Genomic DNA, 23,645 nt, shown 5'->3' on the forward strand with positions numbered 1-23,645 from the left:
AATTTGGAACAGATGGTTTTGTAAGTGTCAATGTTGAATGATTAACCATGCATATGTTTTGTAAATAAAAAGCTATCACAAAATAAATTTTTTTAAAAAGTGGGTGAAGTACTTTGGAATAGGAGAGGCCAAAAAGAAAAGAAAATTGGAGAAATCACTGTGAAAAGAGAAAAAAGCATAAAGAATATTTGTGATGGGGAAAGAAGAAAATACAGATTTCTAGAAATTGGAAACACCTAATAAATAAAAGTACCAAGAATGACAATCACAACATAATCCCTTCTTAATAACTTTAAGTAATTAGATCAAAATAACAAGAATCATGATAACATGAAAATAAGAAAAAATTTCTGACCAGGCTGGGCAAAGTGTATGAACAGTGTATGCCAAGAAGTTTGGAGCTAGTCAGCAGCTTAAATTCTTTTAACATTTATGTTAAAGCATTTCAAAAAAAAAATCAAAAATCTAATTTTACTTTGGAAGCAAAAATATCTCACTCAGGAATATATTTTATAAATAAATTCTTTTTTCGAAAGTTTCTTAGAAAATATGGCTAACGCTATACCAATCAGACTCCCAAAAAACTATTTTAATGACCTAGAAAAAATAACAACAAAGTTCATATGGAAAAACAAAACGTCAAGAATTTCAACGGAATTAATGAAAAAAAAAAAAAAAAATCAAATGAAGGTGGCCTAGCTGTACCACATCTAAAATTATATTCTAAAGCAGCGGTTACCAAAACCATTTGGTATTGGCGAAGAAATAGACTAGTTGATCAGTGGAATAAGTTAGGTCCAAAGGACAAAATAATCAATAACTTTAATAATCTAGTGTTTGACAAACCCAACGATCTCACACTTTGGGATAAGAACTCAATGTTTGACAAAAATTGCTGGGAAAATTGGAAATTAATATGGCAGAAACTAGGCACTGACCAACACTTAGCACTGTACACCAAGGTCAGGTCAAAATGGGTTCATGACCTAGGAATAAAGAATGAGATTATAAATAAATGAGAGAAACATAGGATAGTTTACCTCTCAGACTTGTGGAAGAGCAATGAATTTATGTCCAAAGAAGAACTAGAGATCATTACTGATCACAAAGTAGAAAATTTTGATTATATCAAATTGAAAAGCTTTTGTACAAACAAAACTAATGTAGTTAAGATTAGAAGGGAAACAATAAACTGGGAAAACATTTTTACAGTCAAAGGTTCAGATAAAGGTCTCATTTCCAAAATATATAGAGAACTGACCCTAATTTATAAGAAATCAACCCAATCTCCAATTGATAAATGGTCAAAGAATATGAACAGACAATTCTTGGATGAAGAAATTGAAACTTTCTAGTCATATGAAAATTAAGACAACTCTGAGATACCACTACACACCTGTCAGATTGTCTAGAATGACAGGGAAAGGTAATGCAGAATGTTGGAGGGGATATGGGAAAATAAGGACACTGATAGATTGTTGGTGGAACTGTGAACACATCCAGCCATTCTGGAGAGCAATTTGGAGTTATCAAACTGTGTATACTCCTTGACCCAGAAGTATTGCTATTGGGTTTGTATCCCAAAACTAGGAAAACATTTTTACAGTCAAAGGTTCAGATAAAGGTCTCATTTCTAAAATATATAGAGAACTGACCCTAATTTATAAGAAATCAAACCATTCTCCAATTGATAAATGGTCAAAGGATATGAACAGACAATTCTCAGATGATGAAATTGAAATTATATCCACTCATATGAAAGAGCGTTCCAAATCACTACTGATCAGAGAAATGCAAATTAATTAAGACAACTCTGAGATACCACTACACCAAAGAGATCTTAAAGAAGGGAAAGGGACCTGTCTGTATGTGCAAGAATGTTTATGGCAGCCCTCTTTGTGGTGGCCAGAAACTGTAAACTATGTGGATGCCCATCAATTGGGGAATTGGCTGAATAAATTGTGGTATATGAATATTATGGAATATTATTGTTCTGTAAAAATGACCAACAGGATGATTTCAGAAAGGCCTGGAGAAACTTACATGAACTGATGCTGAGTGAAATGAACAGGACCAGAAGATCATTATATACTTCAACAATACTACTATATGATGATCAATTCTGATGGATGTGGCCATTTTCAAAAATGAGATGAACCAAATCAATTCCAATAGAGCAGTAATGAACTGAACCAGCTACACTCAGCAAAAGAACTCTAGGAGATGATTATACAAACTACATAGAATTCCCAATCCCTCTAATTTTGTCCACCTGCACTTTTGATTTCCTTCACAGGCTAATTGTATATTATTTCAAAGTCTGATTCTTTTTGTACAGCAAAACAGCTGTTTGTATATGTATAAATATATTGTATTTAATTTATACTCTAACATATTTAACATGTATTGGTCAATCTGCCATGGGGGGGAGGGGGGAAATTAGAACAAAAGGTTTGGCAATTGTCAATGTTGTAAAATTACCCATGCATATATCTGGTAAATAAAAACTATTAAAATATTAAAAAAAAAAAAAAAAGAAAGAAAGAAAAAAAAAAGAAAATATGGCTAACAAGATTATTTTAGTGTTTGGAGGCTACAATCAGTCAAAATATGAGTAATGAAATAAAGATTTAACTTTATAACTAATTTGTCCAAAGAATACTCTCTGCCTATATAATTTTACTGACAGAAGATAAAAATGTTGGTCTGGTGAACTTGAGGGTTATAATATGCCATGGATTAAAGGATGATGAGAAAACTTTAAAATAAAATAAAGGAAATTAACCTTTTTTGTAATAAAAAATTATACCAAGTACTTTTAACACATAAGCAATTTCACAATAACTATTTTATTAGATGGGAAAATATCAGCATCAAAATTTGCTCACAAAAAACTTTATTCACATGTCATAGAACAGCAAAATCTCATAGGTCACTATTTAGAAAATATTTATAAGAACTTTTACATCTAATACACCTGTTTTTGAAGGACTCAAAGCTCTCTAAATATTTTAGCCATTATTTCTTTCATCACTATCATAACACTACATATGGGTATTTTCCTTCTGCATCATCAAGGCATGGAAGTGGCCTTAATTTCTTGAAGGCTATACCAATGAAATATAATTTCTGGCAGATTCTACCCAATTGTGTCTGAGAAACACTATGCTTGTTGTCCGAAGACCTGGCTAAGTATGGTAAGGTCAGTCACCAGGAAGTAGTAGGGATGTGATTAGTTCATTTCCAATTCATGAAACAAAAATTAAATAAAAGTTATTTGATACAAAACTTCATTTAGCTTCTTCAGTGACACTGGCAGAAGAGTGAGAAAGGAAGTAAAAAGTGTTGGGAGATAAGGTAGAGGGCTGCTAAGAAAAATATTACACCATCTGTTAGACTCAATATAAATATTAGTTTAATTATTGAACAAATAGGAGACCTTTGTCTCACAAAAGCTAAAGGATTGCTGGAGGAACTGTCTACCATCAAATACTAAAAAACTTGGAAGAAAATCTCCAGTATATTTGGTCCAAAATCTGGATGATTTATTTACAGGAGGCATGACCAAGAATGGCATGGATGGATTGTTATCTATAGCATAAATTCTCATATAAATGACATGTTTCACTGTATTATAATCAAATCAGGGACAGCTACATGGCTTAGCAGATTGAGTACCTATTATGGAGTTGGGAGAACCTGAGTTTAAATCTGACCTCAGACACTTGACACTTACTAGCCATGTAATCCTGAACAAGTTAATTAACTCTGATTGCCTTACCGAAAGAAAAAAATGTCATAGAATCTCTATAACATATAGAAAATGAGTATTTTTTTTAATATTATACTTGAAAAGGGTGAGGAACAAGATAATTAAGTGACTGTCTTGGAATCACACAGCAAATCTGAGGGACTTCTGAAAAAAAGCCAATTAGTGCTTAAGTTTCAGTAAAATAAAGTGACTACAACATTTACAATTCATAATCTTCCCTCTACCACACAGGGTCTCCCTCAAGTGGAAATATGCCTACACTTCTCTTTCACTCACTTATCTCACTCCCACCAAAAAAGGGTTCTCTGTAAAATTTAAGAATATTGCTCAATACTAAACAGACAGAGAGCAGAGAGAAGGGACCCAGGAAGCACTGGAATTAAACATAATTCAAAAAATGGGAATTAACTAAATTCACTCAATTTTCCTTTATTATAACTTCTAAATCTTTTATGTTGCAATATCCTTGTCTATCTTTCCAAATCTCATTTATCAATCAACTATTTTCTCAGAAATAGGAGTCACTGGCATATAATTCTTTCTAAACTTTTGTTAATACTTTTATTTAATATATTTTATTAATATCTCTACTATGTCACTATAATACTTTTTCACATGGCAGTAACTAATTTCCTTGTATAGCACATAGCATGGCTCCACACTGAGAAGGTACTTAATAAATGCTTCTGATGATAATTCCAGAAGAGTATAATGTATATCCATTGTCAAATTTATTTTTTGTTTAATTCAAACATGTCAAAGAACTAATCATGCTTCTTACCTTGTTTCTATTAATAATGGAGTAGAAAACCATTTTGTAGTAAGAGATGTCGTAATTGCTTTAGAATCTGCCTTTACCAAGGAGAAAAACAGGCACAGTGCAATCAGAACTTCCATTTTGGAGTTAACCCCTAAGTGAAAAAATAAAACAAAACATCAGATTTCATTTTTAAATGATATATTCTGGTTTTTCCCCCCCTGAGGCTGGGGTTAAGTGATTTGCCCAGGGTCACACAGCTAAGAAGTGTTGTGTCTGAGACCAGATTTGAACTCAGGTCCTCCTGAATTCAAGGCTGGTGCTCTATCATTTCGCTACCTAGCTGCCCCTTAAAATGATATATTCTGAATGTTAAATCTTTTAAGAAGGAAAAAGTAACAAAAATGAGGGCAAAAAAGATGACACAATATAGTATAATGTTTAATATATATATATAAGATGGTTAACAAATGAAACCTAAAATATTTCTTATGTGGCTTTCTTAATTAATAACTTTTAAAATAAGTCATTTCCTAACATAACTTCCTCATTCCCTATTCTATATCAAAAGAATATTCTATATCAAAGAATATGGTGGTAGAGGGAAAGGGAGTAAAGTATAAGAAAAGTAGGATGGGACAAACTTATCTTTCAGAACTTCTCCCATTTTCCACAGCAACTATCATCATGCCTCAGCTAGGAAATGTTGATCAACAGAAATGTCATTGCTATACTAAAAAGCTCAATTTTGATACTCCTCATTTTTTTCAGTTCCTTCAGCTACCTCCCTTCACATACTGGGGGACTGGAAGATGGAACAATTAACTCATTCCAAAGCCTTCTTTTTATACATGGCTCTGTTTTCAGAACTTTCCAGTCAACTTTTCATTTTTCTATCAATAACACTATTTGATTTCAGGAACATTATACCCAAGCTGATGGCCCTCTCTCCCCTTCCTTCCCCTTTTCAGCTTTCTTTTGTGTGTGTTCTTTTCCCATTATAATGTAATATCCTTTATGCCTAGCACATAGTAGGCACTTAATAAAAAATGTATTAAATTGAATTTAAGGGCTTTAAAATCCAGAGGATTATATTTGGAAGTAATAAGAAGCCACTAGAATTTACTGAGGTTGAGGGAAAAGGTAAAGTGACAGGTCAAACCTACTTAAGGAAGATCACTTTGGCAATTAGGTGGAGGAAAAAGGTGAGACTTGAGGCAAGGAAACCCATAAGAAGGTTTTTTGCTACTGTTTTCATTTATATTCTATAGTCATTAACAAAAGTATTTTTTTTCCTGCTAAACATCACTTAATCTCAATACTATGATATTGGAATTATGTAAATATGAAAGGATTATCAGAAGCACAAAGAAATCAGGCCATCTTATCCACTATTTAAATTTTGTTGACTATAGATAAACAAGGCTGAGACAGACAAAAACTTCAATGAATAGGTCTATGATGGTAGAATAAATGAGGTAAATTTTAGCGACAGAAGAGTTATTAATAGCCATCTAATTCAATCATCTCATTTTACAACTAAAATAAATCAAGAGACAAACATTAGTTAATTTATTTGCAAAAGAAATATTATACAATGATATTATATATTTCTTATATGATAAATGACAGTGGATTGGAAAACAGACTGAATTTCAGGTAGGTTTCATTATAATGGCATCCTTGTAGAAAACATACAAATTTTAAGGTAATATCCCTAGATTATTCTTATTGTAATTTTTCACTTTCTGAAGAGTATTCATCATGTAAAAATTTATACTTTCCAAATGTTACTATGAATTTAAAAGCAATAGCTAGGTCGTAATTTGTCCTTTTGAAGCTTATCCTGGTATAAAGTTAGAGTTGCTAATCTAAATTATATATTCAACATATTAATTCTTAGTAGAGTTTCCTAACAGAACCTTAATGTTTTCCATATACTGCCTATCTTCATGGTCATAAAATAATTTACCCAATGACAAAAATTTGAAGGAAAAATAGTAAATAGTCATGACTATATATGAGAATTATGGCATTCTTTCTTGACTATGGAATACATACCTAAATTTTTATACATATAAATGACATGACATAAGAAAAACATGGGTTATGGTCTCACTCTCTTAAGGTTATATTTGTGTTAATATCCTACTTCAAGTGACATCCATCTAATATTCATTTGTTAAAAAACTAAATTCTACAAAACCAAAAACACATTCTACAAAAAGGAGGATACGTAAATGAAAATTTTAATACCATAATGCAATAAATTCAAAATTAATTATATTTTCATTAAAAGTTTAATATTTTACTTTTTTAGCATTCATCATTCCAATTTTTTTTTTTAAACGGTGAATGGCAAAATTGTTTCATTATTTTTTCTTTCTATTCTTTCTTTCATAACACCCTTCGAAATGGCTGAAGTTATTTTGAGATGCTGAAAAATCTGGGCTAGAAATCGCTGGTACTGACAGAATAGATGGGGGGAGATATACAAATGAAACTGAAAAAGGATAGCATTGACAGAACTAGATATTTGAAAACAAAACCCATGAGAAGTGAAAGAATGATACAGCAGTACAAAAAAAAAAAACTGTTTAAATAAAATACTTCCTATTTTACTTGATCTATAGAATAAATTGAGTAAAATACTTTATCCATTTTACTTGATTTATAGAATACATTTTTCCTCCAAAGTATATTTTTCCACTGATATCTTCTAAGAGATAACAAGAAATTAAAATTAAAACTTTCCAAATGTTACTATGAATTTAAAAGCAATACCTAAATCATAATTTATCCTGTTTAAGTTTATCTTGGTATAAGGTAAGGAATGCTAATCTAAATCTAATTTCTGCCACACTACAATCCTGCTTTCCCAGATTTTATCAAATAATGAATCCTTACCTTTGTAGTTGGGGGGGTCTTCTGGTTTATTAAATATTAGGTTACTAGGTACATTTGTTTCTGTAAGTTATATTCTGTAATTCTGCTAAAGTTATTGTTTCAATAAAATTTAGTTGACTCTAAAATTCCCAAAGTATACTATCATATTATCTGCAAAAAAAAGTGATAATTTCATTTTTTCACCACCTATGCTAATTCTCTCAAATTTTCCTGCCCTGCTATGGCTAGCATTACTAGCACTATGTAAAAAAAGCAATAATAAAAAACATACCTGCCTTACCTCAAATCTTATACTCCTGACCTCTATTTTGGCCCTGTTACACATTCAAGCCAATTCAATAAATATTTATTAAGCATCTACTGTGTGCCAGGTACTGTGCTAAGTACTGAGGATACAAAAAGAGGCAAAAGGTTATTTCTGTTTTCAAGAATCTTACAATATAATAGAGGAGTCGTTATGCAAATAAATATATACAAAGTAAGCTATTTGAGGCATTTAGGGATAGAGCACTAAACCTGAAGTCAGGAAGAATCTGAGTCCAAATATTGTCTCAGAAACTGTGACCTCAGATAAGTCACTTAATCCTGTTTGCATCAGTTTCCAAAGCTGTAAAATGAACTGGAAAAGATATCCAGTATCTTTGCCAAGAAAATCCCAAAAAGTTTAACACAAGTGAAATGACTGAACAAAAAAGCTATGTACAGGATAAATAGGAAATAATTTTAAAATGAAAAACAATGGAATTAAGAGAAGTAGGGAAAGGTCTCCTGTAGAAGATAAGATTTTTAGTTAGGTCTTAAAGGAAACTAGGGAGATCAGCAATTGGAACAGAAGAGAGACAGCATTCTAGACATGGGAAACAATCAGAGAGAATGCCCAGAGATGAGAGATGGAGTGTTTTCTTTGTTGAATACCCAGGAGACCCATGTCAATAGATTGATGAGTCAGTGTTGAGAAGTAAAGTGTAAGAAGACTGGAAAGGTGAAAGAGTGGAGAAGGTTTTAAGTTACGAAGGGTTTTTTTTTACAGTCAAAGGTTCTGATAAAGGCTTCATTTCCAAACTATATAGAGAATTTACAAGAAATCAAGCCATTCTCCAATTGATAAATGGTCAAAGGATATGAACAGACAATTCTCAAAGAAATTGAAACTATTTCTAGCCATATGAAAAAATGCTCCAAGTCATTATTAATCAGAGAAATGCAAATTAAGACAACTCTGAAATATCATTACACACCTGTCAGATTGGCTAGAATGACAGGGAAAGATAATGCAGAATGTTGGAGGGGATGTGGGAAAACTGGGGCACTGATACATTGTTGGTGGAAGTGTGAACACATCCAGCCATTCTGGAACTATGCTCAAAAAGTTATCAAACTGTACATACCCTTTGATCCAGCAGTGTTACTACTAGGCTTATATCCAAAGAGATTTTAAAGAAGGAAAAGAGACCTGTATGTGCAAGAATGTTTTTGGCAGTCCTCTTTATAGTGGCCAGAAACTGGAAACTGAGTGGATTTCAGAAGATCTGGAGAGACTTACATGAATTGATGCTAAGTGAAATGAATAGAACCAGAAGATCATTATATACTTCAACAACAATACTCATGATGATCAATTCTGATGGAAGTGGCCCTCTTCAACAATGAAATGAACCAAATCAGTTCCAATAGAGCAGTAATGAACTGAACCAGCTACACCCAGCAAAAGAACTCTTAGGAGATGACTATGAACCACTACATAGAGTTCCCAATCCCTCTATTTTTGTCTGCCTGAATTTTTTATTTCCTTCACAGCCTAACTGTACATTATTTCAAAGTCTGATTCTTTCTGTACAGCAAAATAACTGCTTGGACATGTATACATATATTGTATTTAACTTATACTTTAACATATTTATCATGTATTGGTCAACCTGCCATCTGGGGGAACAGGTGGGGAGAAGGAGGGGAAAAGTTGGAACAAAAGGTTTTGCAATTATCAATGCTGAAAAATTACCTATGCATATATCTTGTAAATAAAAAGCTATAATTTTAAAAAATAGAAAAGTTATAGGGGTAATGAGGTGGTACAGTAGAGAAAACACTAGCCTTTAAGCTGGAGGACCAGAGTTCAAATTTGGTCTCGGGTACTTAATGCTGCTTAGCTGTGTGACCTTGGGCAAGTCACTTAACCCCATTTGCCTTAGCAAAAGAAAAAAAAAAGTCTTAAAAAAAAAAACTTATAAAGGGTTTTAAATGCCAAACAGAGCATTATAAATTTGCCTTTGAAGTCAACAGGAAGCCATTGGAGTGGGGGGGACTCATAAGGTCAGGCTTTTTTTTTTTTCTTTTTTTTTGGGGGGGAAATCACTTTAGGGGCTGAATGGAGGATGAAGTGGAATGAGGAGACCCCTAGGTTAGGCAGATTACTAGAGTGATGACAGTATCAAAGGAAAGAAAGGGACATATCTGAGAGATGTTGGAAAGGTAAAATTGACAGACTTTGGCAACAGATTGAACATGACAAGGTTAGGGAGAAGGCTGAAAGAAATGGCAAGTCATCAGAGAGATTGAGGCAGGAAGAACAGATTTGAGAATCATTAGCACAAAGATAATAATTAAGTTCAAGGGAGCTGATGAGATTAAAAGTGAATACAGGGGCAGAAGTGAAGAAAGCCCAGGAAAAACCTCTGAGATTCCTATTCCTAAATAAAAAGCTATAATAATAATAATTTTTTTTTTTAACGTAAGGTCAAGGAGAATGAGGATTGAAAAAAAGTCACTGGATTTGGCAATTAGAAAATCATTTGTGCTAAAATGACAGGAAAAGACAGTGATGAATGTTGGAGGGAATGTGGGAAAACTGGGATACTAATGTATTGTTGATGGAGTAGTAAAATGATCCAACCATTCTGGAGAGCAATCTGGAACTATGCTCAAATGGCTATAACACTGTACATTCCCTTAGACCCAGCAGTGCCATTACTGGCTCTGTATCCCAAGGAAATCATAAAGGAAAGGAAAGGACCCACATGTGCAAAAATTTTGGTAGCAACTCTTTCTGTGGTAGCAAAGAGTGGATGCCCATAATTGGGGAATGGCTCAACAAGTTTTGATACATGAAGGTAATAGAATATTATTGTTCTATAAAAAATGATGAACAAGCTAATTATAAAAAAAGCCTGGAAAGAGTTAGATGAACTGATGCTGAGTGAAATAAGCAGAACCAGGAATACATTGTACACAACAACAGCAAGAATGTGCAATGATCAACTATGAAAGACTTGGTTCTTCTCAGTGACTCAAAGCAATACCAACAGATTTTGGACAGAAAATGCCATCTGCATACAAGAAAAGAACAAAGGAAACTGAATATAAATCAATATATGCTATGTACACTTCTTTTTTCTGTTTTTTTTTCCTCTCTTCCATGGTTTTTCCCTTTTGTTCTGATTTTTTTCTCCAAACATGATTCATAAAGTAATGTGTATTAAAAATAAATTTATGACAATAAAAAAGAAAGAAAATTATTAATAACTTTGTAGAGAGAAGTTTGTAGGGGGAGGGGAGGAATAAAAATGTCAGATTGTAAGGAGCTAAGAAAAAAATGAGAAGAGCCACAGCAAAATGTACTTAATGTTGACTGCCTTTCAAGTTTAGCTACAAAGGGCAAAAAAGATGACAATAGAAATAGAAGGATCAAGTGAGGTTCCCCCCCCCCCAAGAATAGAAGGAAAGGAGCTAATGGAGAGGGAAAGATTGAAAATAGTTTAGGAGAGGTGGGCGTGTGTGTGTGTGTAAAACCTATGTCAAATTGCTTATCATCTTAGGGAGAGGAAAAAGGAAGGGAAGGAGGGAGAATATTTAGAACTCAAAGTTTTAGTAAAAATAAATGTTAAAAATTGTCTTTACACATAATTGTAAAAAATAAAATATTTTTTAAAAGGAAATAGATGAAAAATTGATGAGGACAGAGAAAGTAATCTATTGGGGGAAATGGGATAAAATGAGATCACATAAACGAGAAGAGGGATTAGTTTTGGACAGGAATAAGGACACTTTGTAACAGGGATGGAAGAGAAGATTGTGGCATATCTAAGTAACAGGAGACGATGGAGCTATTATGAGTGGCCTCAATTTTTTCCTGTAAAACATGATGCAAGATTCACAGCTAAGGGAGTGGAGGAATGGAGAGCCACCTAGAGTTTAATGAGTTTTATGAAAAATTTAGAACAGCTGCTGAGGACAGTAAGTTGATAAATTGATAAAGAAGACACCGAAGGCTTGCCTAACAGCAGTGAAGACCCACTTAAGATAAATTTATAGTAGACCTAGTCAGAACAATTTGTGATTTCATTTATTTTTATTTCATAGTATGTATGTAGGCAAGAAAACAAACAGTTGGAATGATCCAATGCTGAAGCTTAGCTTGATATAATCTGAAATATGATAAGGAGGCTAGGGGACAAGAAAATAAAACAGTGTAGAGCTAAATTAGTTCACTAAAGGGTCAAGATGGAGAAAAGAGGAGAGTGGCTAGTGCAAGAGAGATGGCCTAAGAGAGAGTGGTCAAGGGACTTGGAGATCACAGTATGAATGAAAAAGTAGGGAAGACAGAGGGAGAAATGAAAACATCCACAGATTATGGTAGGATAAGGAATTTAACTGAACATGGATTGAGTGATTGCAAGATCAAGGGAGGGTGTGACCATCTTTATATGTAGCAGAGATGAGTTAGAAGATTAGCTTGTAGGACCTAAGTATATGGAGAGACTGAGTGATTTAGATATTTGAGGAAGAATCAATATGTATGCTGAAGTCTCCTAGTATGAAAGTTGGAGTTGGGAAGAGGATAGAACTGGTTAAGGAAGGAAAGGGAGTCACCTGGAAGTCCATAGATAACACCTATCAGCATTTTTGATTACATGGTAAATATATAGTGTGAACCTCAAAGAAAGAGATTATTGAATGATGAAAGTGGAAGGAGAACCTGGAAGTAGCAATGGGGAGCAGGAATATTCCAATTCTCCTGCACAGACAAAGAAGAATGAATGAAAGTACAATCAGTTCTGGAAAGGATGGCCAGAGAGACTATATCATCAGGAAAACCAAGTATCAATAACAGCTAGTAGGAAAGAAGTTTGTTGCCTATGGAGGCATTCCAAAAGGCAGAGTAGAAGGGCTGGGTCTAAGGATGAAATTTTGGAATATAAGTGTTGAGAAGAGTAGGAATGAGAAAATCATATTGTAGAGAATATGGAATAAGATTTGAATGATGATCTACAGGAATTCAGAGTTACTGGCATGTGAAGGATATGACTAGGTGTGAAAATGGTCATCTTTAAATGGAGAACACAATTCCTTTACCCTGAAAGGATAGGTACAACAGGAGACAGGAAGCCTGAGATCAAAGAAAGGGTTATTCTTCTTTGCACCAGAAATTCTCTACATTCTATTGGGAAATTGTGCTTGCAACAGGAAAAAGAAGATGCCATAGATTTGAAAGTGGCTGTTTGATAACTCTTGATTTTAGACAGGTAATATTTACCAAGTTAAGGAAATGTCCATGCTAATGTTTTCAGCAGAAATATATATTGTATTTTATTAAAAGCTTTTTCTGCATCAACTGATACAATCATAATTCTGTTGTTCTTATAATTTATATAGTCAATTATTTCATTAACAAATGACAAATTTATGTTTCCCAAATAAAAATAACTAGTTTGGATGAAACCAGAAAGATTATAATATAATTACATAACCATTTGCTTGAAGATCCAATTCAAAAGGACTAAGTATTTACTATGTACAACACTTTGGGCTAAATCTAGAAAAAGGGGGAAGAAACAATAACCCAGGAATGAAAGCCTGGTTACATAATCCTTTTTTTAAAAAACTGTAACTTTTTACAAGATATATGCATGGGTAATTTTTCAGCATTGACCCTTGCAAAACCTTCTGTTCCAACTTTTCCCTTCCTTCCCCCTCACCCCCTCCTCTAGATGGCATGTAGATCAATCCATGTTAAATATGTTTAAGTATATGGTTGCATAATCTTTAAAAGTTGGTATAATACAACCAAGAAATCAAAGAAAAAGGAAATTATTTATAGCAGTTCTTTTTGTAGTGGTAAAGAATTGGAAACTATAGCAATGTCCATCTACTGGAAAATAGCTGAACAAGTTATGGAATATGAATGAGATGGAATTAAGACATTATGAAGGGGATTATTTCAGAAAAACCCAAGAAGATTTGTATGAACTGATTCAAAATGAGAATCAGAACTTACATAGTAACAGCAATATTGTAAAGATAACTGGTAAAAGAATTAGCTACTCTGAACAATACAATGATTCACAGCAATCCCAAAGGACTTATGATGGAAAATGCTATCCACATCCAAATGGAGAACTGATGGACTCAGCGTAGATAAGAGGCATATTTTTTTCTCTTTTTCTTATTTTTTTTCTTCTTCCAGAGCATAATTAATGCAGAAATGCTTTTGCATGACTTTGTATGAGGAAGAAGTATATTTCTTGCATTCTCAATAGTTGGGAGAAGGTATGGAGAAAGAGAGAGATTTTGGAACTGAAAATAAAAGCAAATTTTTAAAAAGTCAATACAAACTAATGAGTAAGTTGAGAGTCATAGCCACTACCATTCAAATCAGCAAGATTAAGAGAAGTTCAGGTTGTACTAATTGAGGAAAATAGTTGGAAAAAAAAAAACCAAAGGAAATAAGTTTGGATTAGAAAGAACTAAGAGAAGGACAATTATGACTTGAAGTCAATGGGTCAAATGAGACAAATAATCTAAAGAAATTTTTAAAAAGGAAGCTCAAGCTAGAACTTGGTGCAGTAGGAGTAGGAAGGAGAATGGAAATGGGATAAACTATCAAGAAAGGACAGGAGCTGGGGTTAAGCGGAAAATATGAGGGTAATGCAAAAAGAATAGCTTTTTGGAATAAAACTGCATTAATGTTTTTAACTTATGCCATACTATATGAAAATAAATTTACATATTTATTCTTTATCTATTCTATATGTACCCTGAGATTCTTCCTTTGCACTATAATAATAGTCCATGTAAAAGCATGACCAAAAAAACCCAAACAGCCTATTCAGCAGTTTGTTCTCAAAAGTTCTTGAAGTGTGTATGGCAATATGTGCACTTTTAGAAATGTAACGCTTTCTCATCAATCAATAACTGCCAACTTGACATAGCCGTAGTGAGAACACTAGAATGGAATAGCCTAATAAATGCAAAGCACAGCACTGACAAACTCTGAGTCTAGACAGATAGGCCCAGAGTTTCAGTGCTGTGCTTTGCAATTATATTATATTTATTATATTACATTATATTACATTACATTACATTACATTACATTACATTACATTACATTACATTACATTACATTATATTATATTATATTATATTATATTATATTATATTATATTATATTATATTATATTATATTATATTATATTATATTATATTTATTATAATTATATGATATCTAGACAGATCATTTTCTCTAGAATACAGGTCTATCACCCAATTTTTTTCATCTGCAAAATGAAAAGAGTATCTTGGGAGATACAATAAAAATAGAAATTCATCCTGGTGGAATGTAAAGTGCATTAGAGATGGAATAAGACCTTTGAATTTGAATTTTGGCTTTGTCACTTTATTTGCCCAGTCACTTTTTTGAACCTTAAATTTATAATTATGAATTCAGAGACAAAAGTGACTTTGGAGAGCAGTGTTCTACAAACGGCTATTTAATATAACGAATAATCACGTGGCGTGCTTTGAATACCTTGAAAAATATAAAAAAAATTTAATATTACAACTATCATTGCTTTTATTTAAACAATAATACCAAATCATGAGATACAATTTAGATTCACTTTATTAACTAAGTTTCAATATAAATGAAGGAAGCCAAATGAAGAGAAAGAACACTATCATAAGATTATTTCTTAAGTCATAATTTTGCTTTTCTGATAATAAAAATTAAAACAAAGTGTTATTTAAATAGCAGACCTGTTTTGTTGGGGAATCAGAATAATAGGCAACAACCATTTATTGCAATTTCATTGAAAATACATGCATAACATTTGTACAAGCATGTATTAAAGGCAACTGAAAATAAGACATTCAATTGTTGCATAAAGTGCTATTTAGTTTAATAGACTGAGTACTGATAGTACCACAGATCAATCAGTAAAACTGACTTCTGACGACTACACTCAAGTAGAATGGGAAACATAATCATTTCAACAAAATGCAACTGGAGGCTTCCAAAAATTCTTTATGAAAAGTTGACACTTTTTACAAGGCCATTCTGGGATCAAACTTGCACCACTGACTGTTATCAGAGTGAAAATCTCTTCAGTGTCTAATACTTACGGAAATAATATGTTACTTGAAATATGCAGAAAATATATGCTAACTTCCAAACTTGGCAAAAAAAAAAAAAATGCAAAAAACGCTATTAAGCTTATATCTGAGTCAACAAACAAGTCTAGATCACAGAAATGACTTTGTTCGGCAGTGAAAACCTTGAATTTTTGCCAGGACAGTGCAATATGAAAATGAAACCTCATTATCCAACATCTATCTAGTCGACAACCTAGGATTAAAGAAGCAATATGCAACCCCAGTTTTTATTTGAAACTCATCATTTCCAAAGGATGAAGATCTTTTCAAATCTAGCCCTCACACTTCTGGAACATCATTTGCTTATGTAGTTTGTTCTAGAATCACATAGGGAAGTGGGTAAGAGTGAGGGCCTGGACTCTGGAAAATCTGAATTCAAACTGTAACTCAGACATTTTATCTAAGTGACACCAGAAGAGTCACTTAACTTCTCTCAGCCTCAGTTTACTAATCTATAAAATGGGGGTTACAGCACCTACTTCACAGGCTTGTTATGAAGTTCAACGGCAACAACATAGGTAAAGTGCTTTGCAAATCTTAAAATACTATAGAAATGTTAGCTACCAGCTTTCCCCACTTCTGCACTTTTATTGTACTCTCAATTGTGGATATCAATGTCCTGTAAGAGGAGTTGCACTATTAAACACATGTTAACAGTTAACAACTTACTTAAGTGGCTGAAAACATTTCTCCTGGGAACTTTGCATGGAAATCATTCCTTCCTGCCAGAACTGGCTACGAGGCAGGAAGTTATCACTAACTCCCCCTCAGAGCTGGGGAAACTGAGGCACGGAGTCAGTGCACGCTCAAGGTTATCAACAAGCAGAGTCCGCTGACCCCCTCGCTCCCTCAGCCCGCCGTCGTGGGAGCACGTGCACGCACCAGTCTCTTTCTCTTCCCCCATCAAACCGCCACTTGACGCACTCCCTGAGACGCCCATTCTACGGGGAGAATAAACTGAGGCCAGGAACCAGGACGTTTAAATCGCTAGTCCCAGTCCCGGCGCCCTTCCCCCCAGCCTCGTCCTCTTCTTCCACTGCCTGCACATCGCCTCCCACTCGTCCTTCCCAGGTACCTGTCACCCGGCGCGCAACTGCGGCACAACCGCCGCCGCCGCCTTTTCTCCTCCGGCTCATCCCGGAGCTGGACTCACGCTCCGCCCGCAACGACGGAGCTCGGGGGGGCGGGAGCAGCTAGGGCTGCCGCTCCAGTGAGCAGCTGACACGCTCCGCTCCGCTCCCGTCCTGTCCCGCCCCACTCTGCCCAGTCCAGCGACACCGGCTCCTTTCCGAGGCTGGCCTGAGGCAGCAGCAAACAACCCGGGTCGCCGACCACCGAAACTTCCGCTTCCGCACGTCCGGAAGACTTCCGGCCATAGAGTGGCAAGAGCGGGTCCCACAATTGCCAGAGCGACGCTCGACCGCCATCTTCAATCCCGGAACAGTCATTCCGGGAACAGCCATGCCCTTTCTCAGTTTACAGACGCCTCGTTTTGGTCACGGACGTGTGGCTTTAGTGCTCGAGGGTTGAGTGGCCTTGGTCTCCTTGCTCTGCCCAAGTCTTTTTTGGGGGGTCGGCTCAGGTTACGAGATTTCACGGCGATTTCTAGCTTGGGCAGGGCGACAGAAGAGACCAGCCTGCCGTGCCTCGAATGCTGTGCCTACCCGACCCCTCATGGCGAGGCGTTGTAGTGGCCTCCTCTGCAAAAATAGGGATAAGTAAGGCACCTCCCCCCAGCGTTGTACAGGATCAAGTTAAGTAAGGCAGCTTGTAAAGCCTTTGTGCCAGGGCCAGGGCTAAGCTGTAGAGGGACGCTCAAGCTTACCCCCTGCCCTCAGGGAGCTCGCAGTCTAGTTAGGAAGACTACAGAGGAGCGAGATTAGTCAAGGGGCGTTTCAGAAGGAAGGCGGCGAGATTCAAGGCCGGGTGAAAAAGCGTCTTGAAGAAGGTGGGACTTCGGCAGACGCACTTTAGAAGCCAGGGAAATAGAGAAGTGGGGAAAGAAAAACATGTGACGATGCAGGGCTCTGGAGGCAGCTATTTGCAATGTCCTTTGCGAACTTTAAATCAGCGGCCCTCAGACTTTCTAAGTAGGGGCCAGTTCACTGTCCCTCAGACTGTGGGAGGGCCGGACTATAGAAAAAACAAAACCTCACACTCTGTCTCTGCCCCTCAGCCGTTTCTGTAAGGGGGGGCGGGGTACGGCACCCGTTTGAGGACCCCTGCTTTAAAGGAATATATAAGTATTATTATTATTATTATTATCATTGTGAATGAAACCTTTGCCTGCATTTCCGCCTAGATGAAGTCTTAGCCAAGGTCACATACGCCCATAGGTTTAATTTAGAGGCGCTTTGCCGCACAATTATAGAAGTGAGCATTTCGAGCCACAGCAGGGAGGTGGAGTAGCACTGTTCTGAAAGCGTTTTATGAACGAGGTTGATGTTGCGCCTTTTTTAGGTGAAAAAAGTTAGACCTAGTTAAATAGCCAAACTCAGAAGCTACTTTTGGCAGACCCTACTAAGTCAGCCGCTCAGGATTCCGGAACAAGAGAATAATCATGTTGGCAGATAGCTTTCCTCACAACAAGACTGATAGAGTGTCACAGACCCCCAACTCACAAATAAAACTGAGGACCAGAAATAAAATGTTATTTGTCCAGGGCCGCTCTTCCGTTAGAGCCAGGGCTAAGTATACTCCCATTTCCCGTGACCTGGACATTAGGGGAATTGAAAACCAAGAAGAAAGTAATCCTGTTTAACCTATATTGGATTACTTGCTGTGGAAGAGAAAGGGAGAAACATTTGGAAGAAAAGATTTTGCAGGAGTGAATATTGAAAATTATCTTTGCATGTATTTTGAAAACTAGTAGCTGGAACTTAAGTGGTCTCATTCAATTGGAAATCTAGGTGGGGGCAGTGACAACATTGAAGGAATCATTCAATTGAAACCTCAGTCTCAGATTTCCTATAAAAAACACAATTTTAAACTCATGTTTTTGCAGAATGTCTGAAGCAGGATTATGCCTTGTCAAGGAACTTCTCTCCTTGGCATAGCTGCCTGCCAGGACTCTGCCCTCTGTGAAGAGACCCTCTTCTCAGTGAAAACCTTTTGTTAGTTCTCTGGCAGGATCTAGCCACTGAATAAGTCAGTCTCCTAGCAAAGCTACTTCTGAAGTGCCAACAATAAACTTCCCTCTTGCCAGTTAAACTTTTTGGGTTTGTGAATTCTTTCACATTGAACCTACAATGACCAAAAGAGGATTCTTGCACCTCAACTCTCTGCACTGCCACTAACCGCTGCAGGACCCTCTACCAAGAGAAAGCCTATTCAGTGAATTAAAATTATTCTTTTGGGTACCTGAAGCATAATAGGTACTGGATGTTTATTGACACAGCCAAATTTAGACCTTGTAGCCATGAAAAAAAGTGATGGCAAAAGAAAAGTAAGGAGGGAAAGGAAAGGGGGAACCTCATTTCTCGGCGCATAGATAATCCCATGAGGCACAGTGTCCCTTGTAAAATGAATTTACAGGCCCGAAAACCTAGATTGATAAATAAAAGGTTTATTGTAGGAATTTGGAAGTAAAGTTCAGTTAGAAAGACGCCAGGGCCAGAGGTGGCCGCTATGCGGGCAGGAACCCTTACATGGCTGGGAGGATACCATGTGTTGGCTGGAAGGGCTCCTGCAATGAGGGTGTTCCAGCTGGCCTCTTTTATACCCAAAAGATGATGGGCAGTACCCCTAAGTTCTCGGAGGGCTTTTCAGTTAGCTCAGATCAGGTGAGGGCTGGGGGAAGCTGAGCTGATGATGGTGGGGGCTGGGCCCAGCAAAGAGTGCTTTTGACCAGGATTTGTGAATCAAGGTCAGTCATGGGTTGGGCAATTAGAAAGGAATAAAGGGACCCCAACCCTCATCAGTTCCCCCCTTAAACAGTTGAGACTTAAATTCATTTAAGAAAAAAAAAGAAAATATGGGACAGTATCCTTCTTTTAAGGAAAGGTTGAAGATTTTCTCCAAAGATCTTCAGAGTAGCGGTGTCCTCTTGAATTGTTCCCCCCTCAAACCATGCATGTGGAAAAGGGGCGTCAATCTCCTCTTTAACTGCTTCGAGCTGACAAGGGTCGCAGAGATTTGGGGTTTCATGCCAGGAGGTGCGGCGTGAGGTGTAGAGGATGGCAGCAGGGCATTGAGGAGGTGTCCCAGTCAGTTGTCCCCAGTCAATGTTCTCCAGGCTGAAAGGCCAGCTGAGAATCCAACGTGTGAAGCCTAGAACAGATTAAAAGTGGGGTATCATCCAGGGTGGAGATGGTGACATTCAGGAGAATGGGACCTTTAGCAAGAAACGCATCAGGTCCCTTCTGTGGGCTGCTTGTCTGATAGCCCATCTAATTATAAAGAGAAATAGGAGAAAATGCTGAGAGAAAAAGATCATTTGTAGCCTAGCTCTTTCACCCTTAATTTCCAGGAAAGCTAATTTCTCCTGGGTTTGGGATTAACAGGTGTGGACCAGAAGCCGGGAGAGGCAAGAGGCCTTGATATCTAATAGATTTAATGAACCACTGCTCTTCTGTAAGGCAGGGTCCAGGGATGGGCATATCCCCAGTTGTCAGAGCTGCAGATAAGATAAGAATGCAGTTTAAGCTCTTGGAAATGTTGGAAAAACTGTGCTGCTTTTCTTGGAGAGAGTTAGTTATTCAATAAGCAAAGAACCTGAATCTTTTCCTTCCTAGTTTCCCCACTCTTTATGGAGGAGGGGTGAAAAGTATCAGCATAGCCTACCCAGCTTACCGGCCCCTGAGGTGTTCGGGCTGTCCTGAGATAAAAGGGAAACAGGGCCAGACTTCAAATTCCTACCAGGGAGCAGGATGCTGGGGGCCAGGTGAACCCTTGTGGTTTTGCTTTGGTGGTGAGAAGGCAGTTCCTCCTGCTCGGAATCAGGGCAGAGACTGGGGTCTTTGAAGGCTTAAGTCTAAAAGGGCATCTCTGCTTTTTTCTGAGTGTCTAGAGGCAGGAGTTGCCCTGAGGAGAGAACTGAGAGTCTCAGGTTAACTAGATAAACCAACAGGTGTTAGAAATCAGTTTTGGTCTTACAAATCTCTATTAGTTGTCCGTAGCAGACAGATGACCAGGCTAAATGCTTATTTGGCCAAGCATTTAGGATACAATGATTACATATAATCAGGCTAGAAACAGCAAAGTATGACATAATTGCATTAACAATTTGTATTGACTATTGCTCTGATGTTAAAATCAAGTTACATGAGGAAAAAATGCAAGAACATAAATTCTAAACAAATATTTATCATAACCTTATATTGATAACAATAAGGAATTTGCCCCCATAGGTTCATATCCAAGTAGATGATATTCATACAAATCAGTTTGTTTTAAAATACCCAATGCAAATACAATCATATACAGAATGTCTAATTCCACATAAGAGAATTCAAGAAGTTAGCAGTTAAACTTTTAGAAATAAATCCTACCGAAGTATTGATGGCATTCACAGAAACGCAGGCTAAGTTTGATTATTGCTCTTTCCCAACCTTTTGGCTTCAAAGGAGTTAGTTTTGCCGGGTGTAGAAGTGCTGTCAAGGTGGGTGGAGATAAGGTTAGATAATCTGTTCAGTGGAGTTTATTGAGAGGCAGTAACTGGACCCCAACTCTATAACTTTCATTCTCTTTAGGCATCCCTAAGAGAGAGAGAAATACAACAAAAACTTTTATTTCGCCAGAGCTGTGCCATGACGTCTCAATGAGCAGTGCTTGGCTTGAGTGTAGAGCTCCAGACAGCGTCAATCAAGACCTGGGACATTGAGCTGTCCCACCTTGCTGATAGAGTTTGTGGGTGAGGGGGTATTACCTCACAAACTGGAAGACTGAAATAGAGGCAAGAGCAATATTGGAGTAGGTTTCTAGAGAGATGACATAGTTAGTGGAGACAGCATCTTGATAAGAGATTACCATAGCTTGGGATGGGAGAGTCATTCTGCTATTCTGAAACATAAGATCTTATCAAGTATTCTGATAAAGAGGCATGGGAAAGTTTTGTAGAACTAAGAGGCAGGGAAACAGGCAGGACTGAGTCAGGATAATTAGGGAAACTGAATCAGGATAATAATAAACCAGACTAAAACTAGAAAATTCAAGGACTTGTGGCAAGGACCAGTTTCTCCCCGATAACCCCAGAATTATTAGCATAGAACAGCACTCCTTATTCAGAAAGACACATGCCTCTCTGTTTGAATCTCTGTAGTTGGGGGGCATCTCAGCCAGAGAAGGACAGTCTTTAGGTCTGTGATCATTTGTGCATTTAACTCAGCATCTGCTGTGTAGCAGTCCTCAAGGCGGTCCTGCTGCCCTGAGAAGGCACTGAGAGGGGCTCCAAGACAGACAAAAAATGGAGTTTGAGAGCTTCATTCTCTCTCTCTTGCTCTCTCTCTTTCTCTCTCTCTCTCTCTCTCTCTCTCTCTCTCTCTCTCTCTCTCTCTCTCTCTCTCTCTCTCTCTCAGGAGGACAGATTTCTGAGTAAATTATGCAATTAGACCAAGACAGGCTGCCCCAACCATTAGAGTTCTGATCTCGAAATGCTGAAATAATAATTGAGGAAATGGGGTAACAGGGGTGGAGAAACAGATCAGACAGACTGCCAGTCCTAGGACAGGTGTCTGAGTTTGGTTGCTTTTAAAAAATAATCCCAAAGACTGAATAAGGGATTTCAAAGTTACAACATAAGCCAGCCAATCATAGTCTAGCAAATTTAAACAAAGAGTAAAATAGTTTCCAATTTGAACTGAAATAAGACATCAGTTTTCCCCAATTTCCTGACCAGTTGAAATTTCAATTTCCTTTCCTTCCTGTTTACAGAAATTATAAGATTATACATAACAGACTAGTAAATTTCCTGAAACAGCAATAGTTAAACAGGTTTTATAGCAATAGTTAAAAGTTTTTCTCATATAGAACAAGTCCAACAGTTTTATGCAAGTCCCCCAATTTTAACAAGTCTTAAAAAAAGAAAAAAAAAAAACAGATCAATTAATTTGAAAGCCACCCTATCTCAAAACCACCTCTGTGGAAGAGAAATCCCACGTGATCCCTCCTTACTCAGTTAGAAGAGGCAGAGGGATGGGAAGGCAGCTAGCATTAATGCAGAGAATAGTGAGTTGAAGACAAAAGATCCTACCCCCACCCATCTTTTAGTGATTAGGGTGTGGAAGCATTTGGGGCATTTAGAAGGTCAGACCCTAATTGGAGATAAGCGATTCCTGAAGCAAGTTGGGAGTTGGGCGATTAGAGAGAGAGAATTCCGGTGTTAATGTAGCCATTCTCTAAAAGGCATCTTGAGGGAGAATCTATATCCCTGGCTTCTTGGACTGAAGCCAGAGAAGTTCAGTCAAGAAAGAGACAGTTTAAGGAAACTGAGGCAGTAAAAAAGGAACTGTCACATACTGGAACAAAGAAAGATTCTAGCGAGGTGCCAAATTGAAAGAATTTATGAGCGTTTAAATAGTTTCAATTTCTTTTTAATTCTCCTCCTGCTGCAGTCAGGATAAGGAAAAGATAAAAGAAACTATTTTCACTCTCTTAACAATTAATTTGCCTGGATTCAGAATTTTATTCCCCAGTCCAAATTACAAAGATGTCCTTTCTGAAGCTCTAGCCTGGCCAGGATCAGAACTTAGAAAGGGCATCTTTTAACTCTTAGGAGGGGGCATCCAATCGAGAGAAATAGAGAGTGCGCTAGGAGCTAAAAGTCCTGGACCAAGAGAAAAGTCAGGA

At 36.7% G+C, this 23,645-nt stretch overlaps 1 protein-coding gene across 3 annotated transcripts in view; it reads right to left on the reverse strand.

The window, feature by feature from the left end:
* The window catches only part of UGGT1 (UDP-glucose glycoprotein glucosyltransferase 1), a 96,406-nt gene extending 79,269 nt beyond the window's left edge, over positions 1-17,137 (reverse strand). For 2 of the 3 annotated variants that reach the window (XM_074301700.1, XM_074301699.1), the window contains exons 1-2: positions 16,936-17,137; positions 4,554-4,683 (exon numbers count right to left, since the gene is read on the reverse strand). In XM_074301700.1, the coding sequence (XP_074157801.1) occupies positions 4,554-4,683; positions 16,936-16,996 (191 nt within the window). In that variant the 5' untranslated portion in view covers positions 16,997-17,137. Of the gene's footprint in view, positions 1-4,553; positions 4,684-16,529; positions 16,551-16,935 lie in introns of those variants that run through there. The other variant, XM_074301702.1, reaches the window with a different exon arrangement.
* Between the last annotated feature and the right edge of the window lie 6,508 nt (positions 17,138-23,645).

Source organism: Sminthopsis crassicaudata, chromosome 3, assembly GCF_048593235.1.
Source record: "Sminthopsis crassicaudata isolate SCR6 chromosome 3, ASM4859323v1, whole genome shotgun sequence".
NCBI lineage: Eukaryota > Metazoa > Chordata > Mammalia > Dasyuromorphia > Dasyuridae > Sminthopsis > Sminthopsis crassicaudata.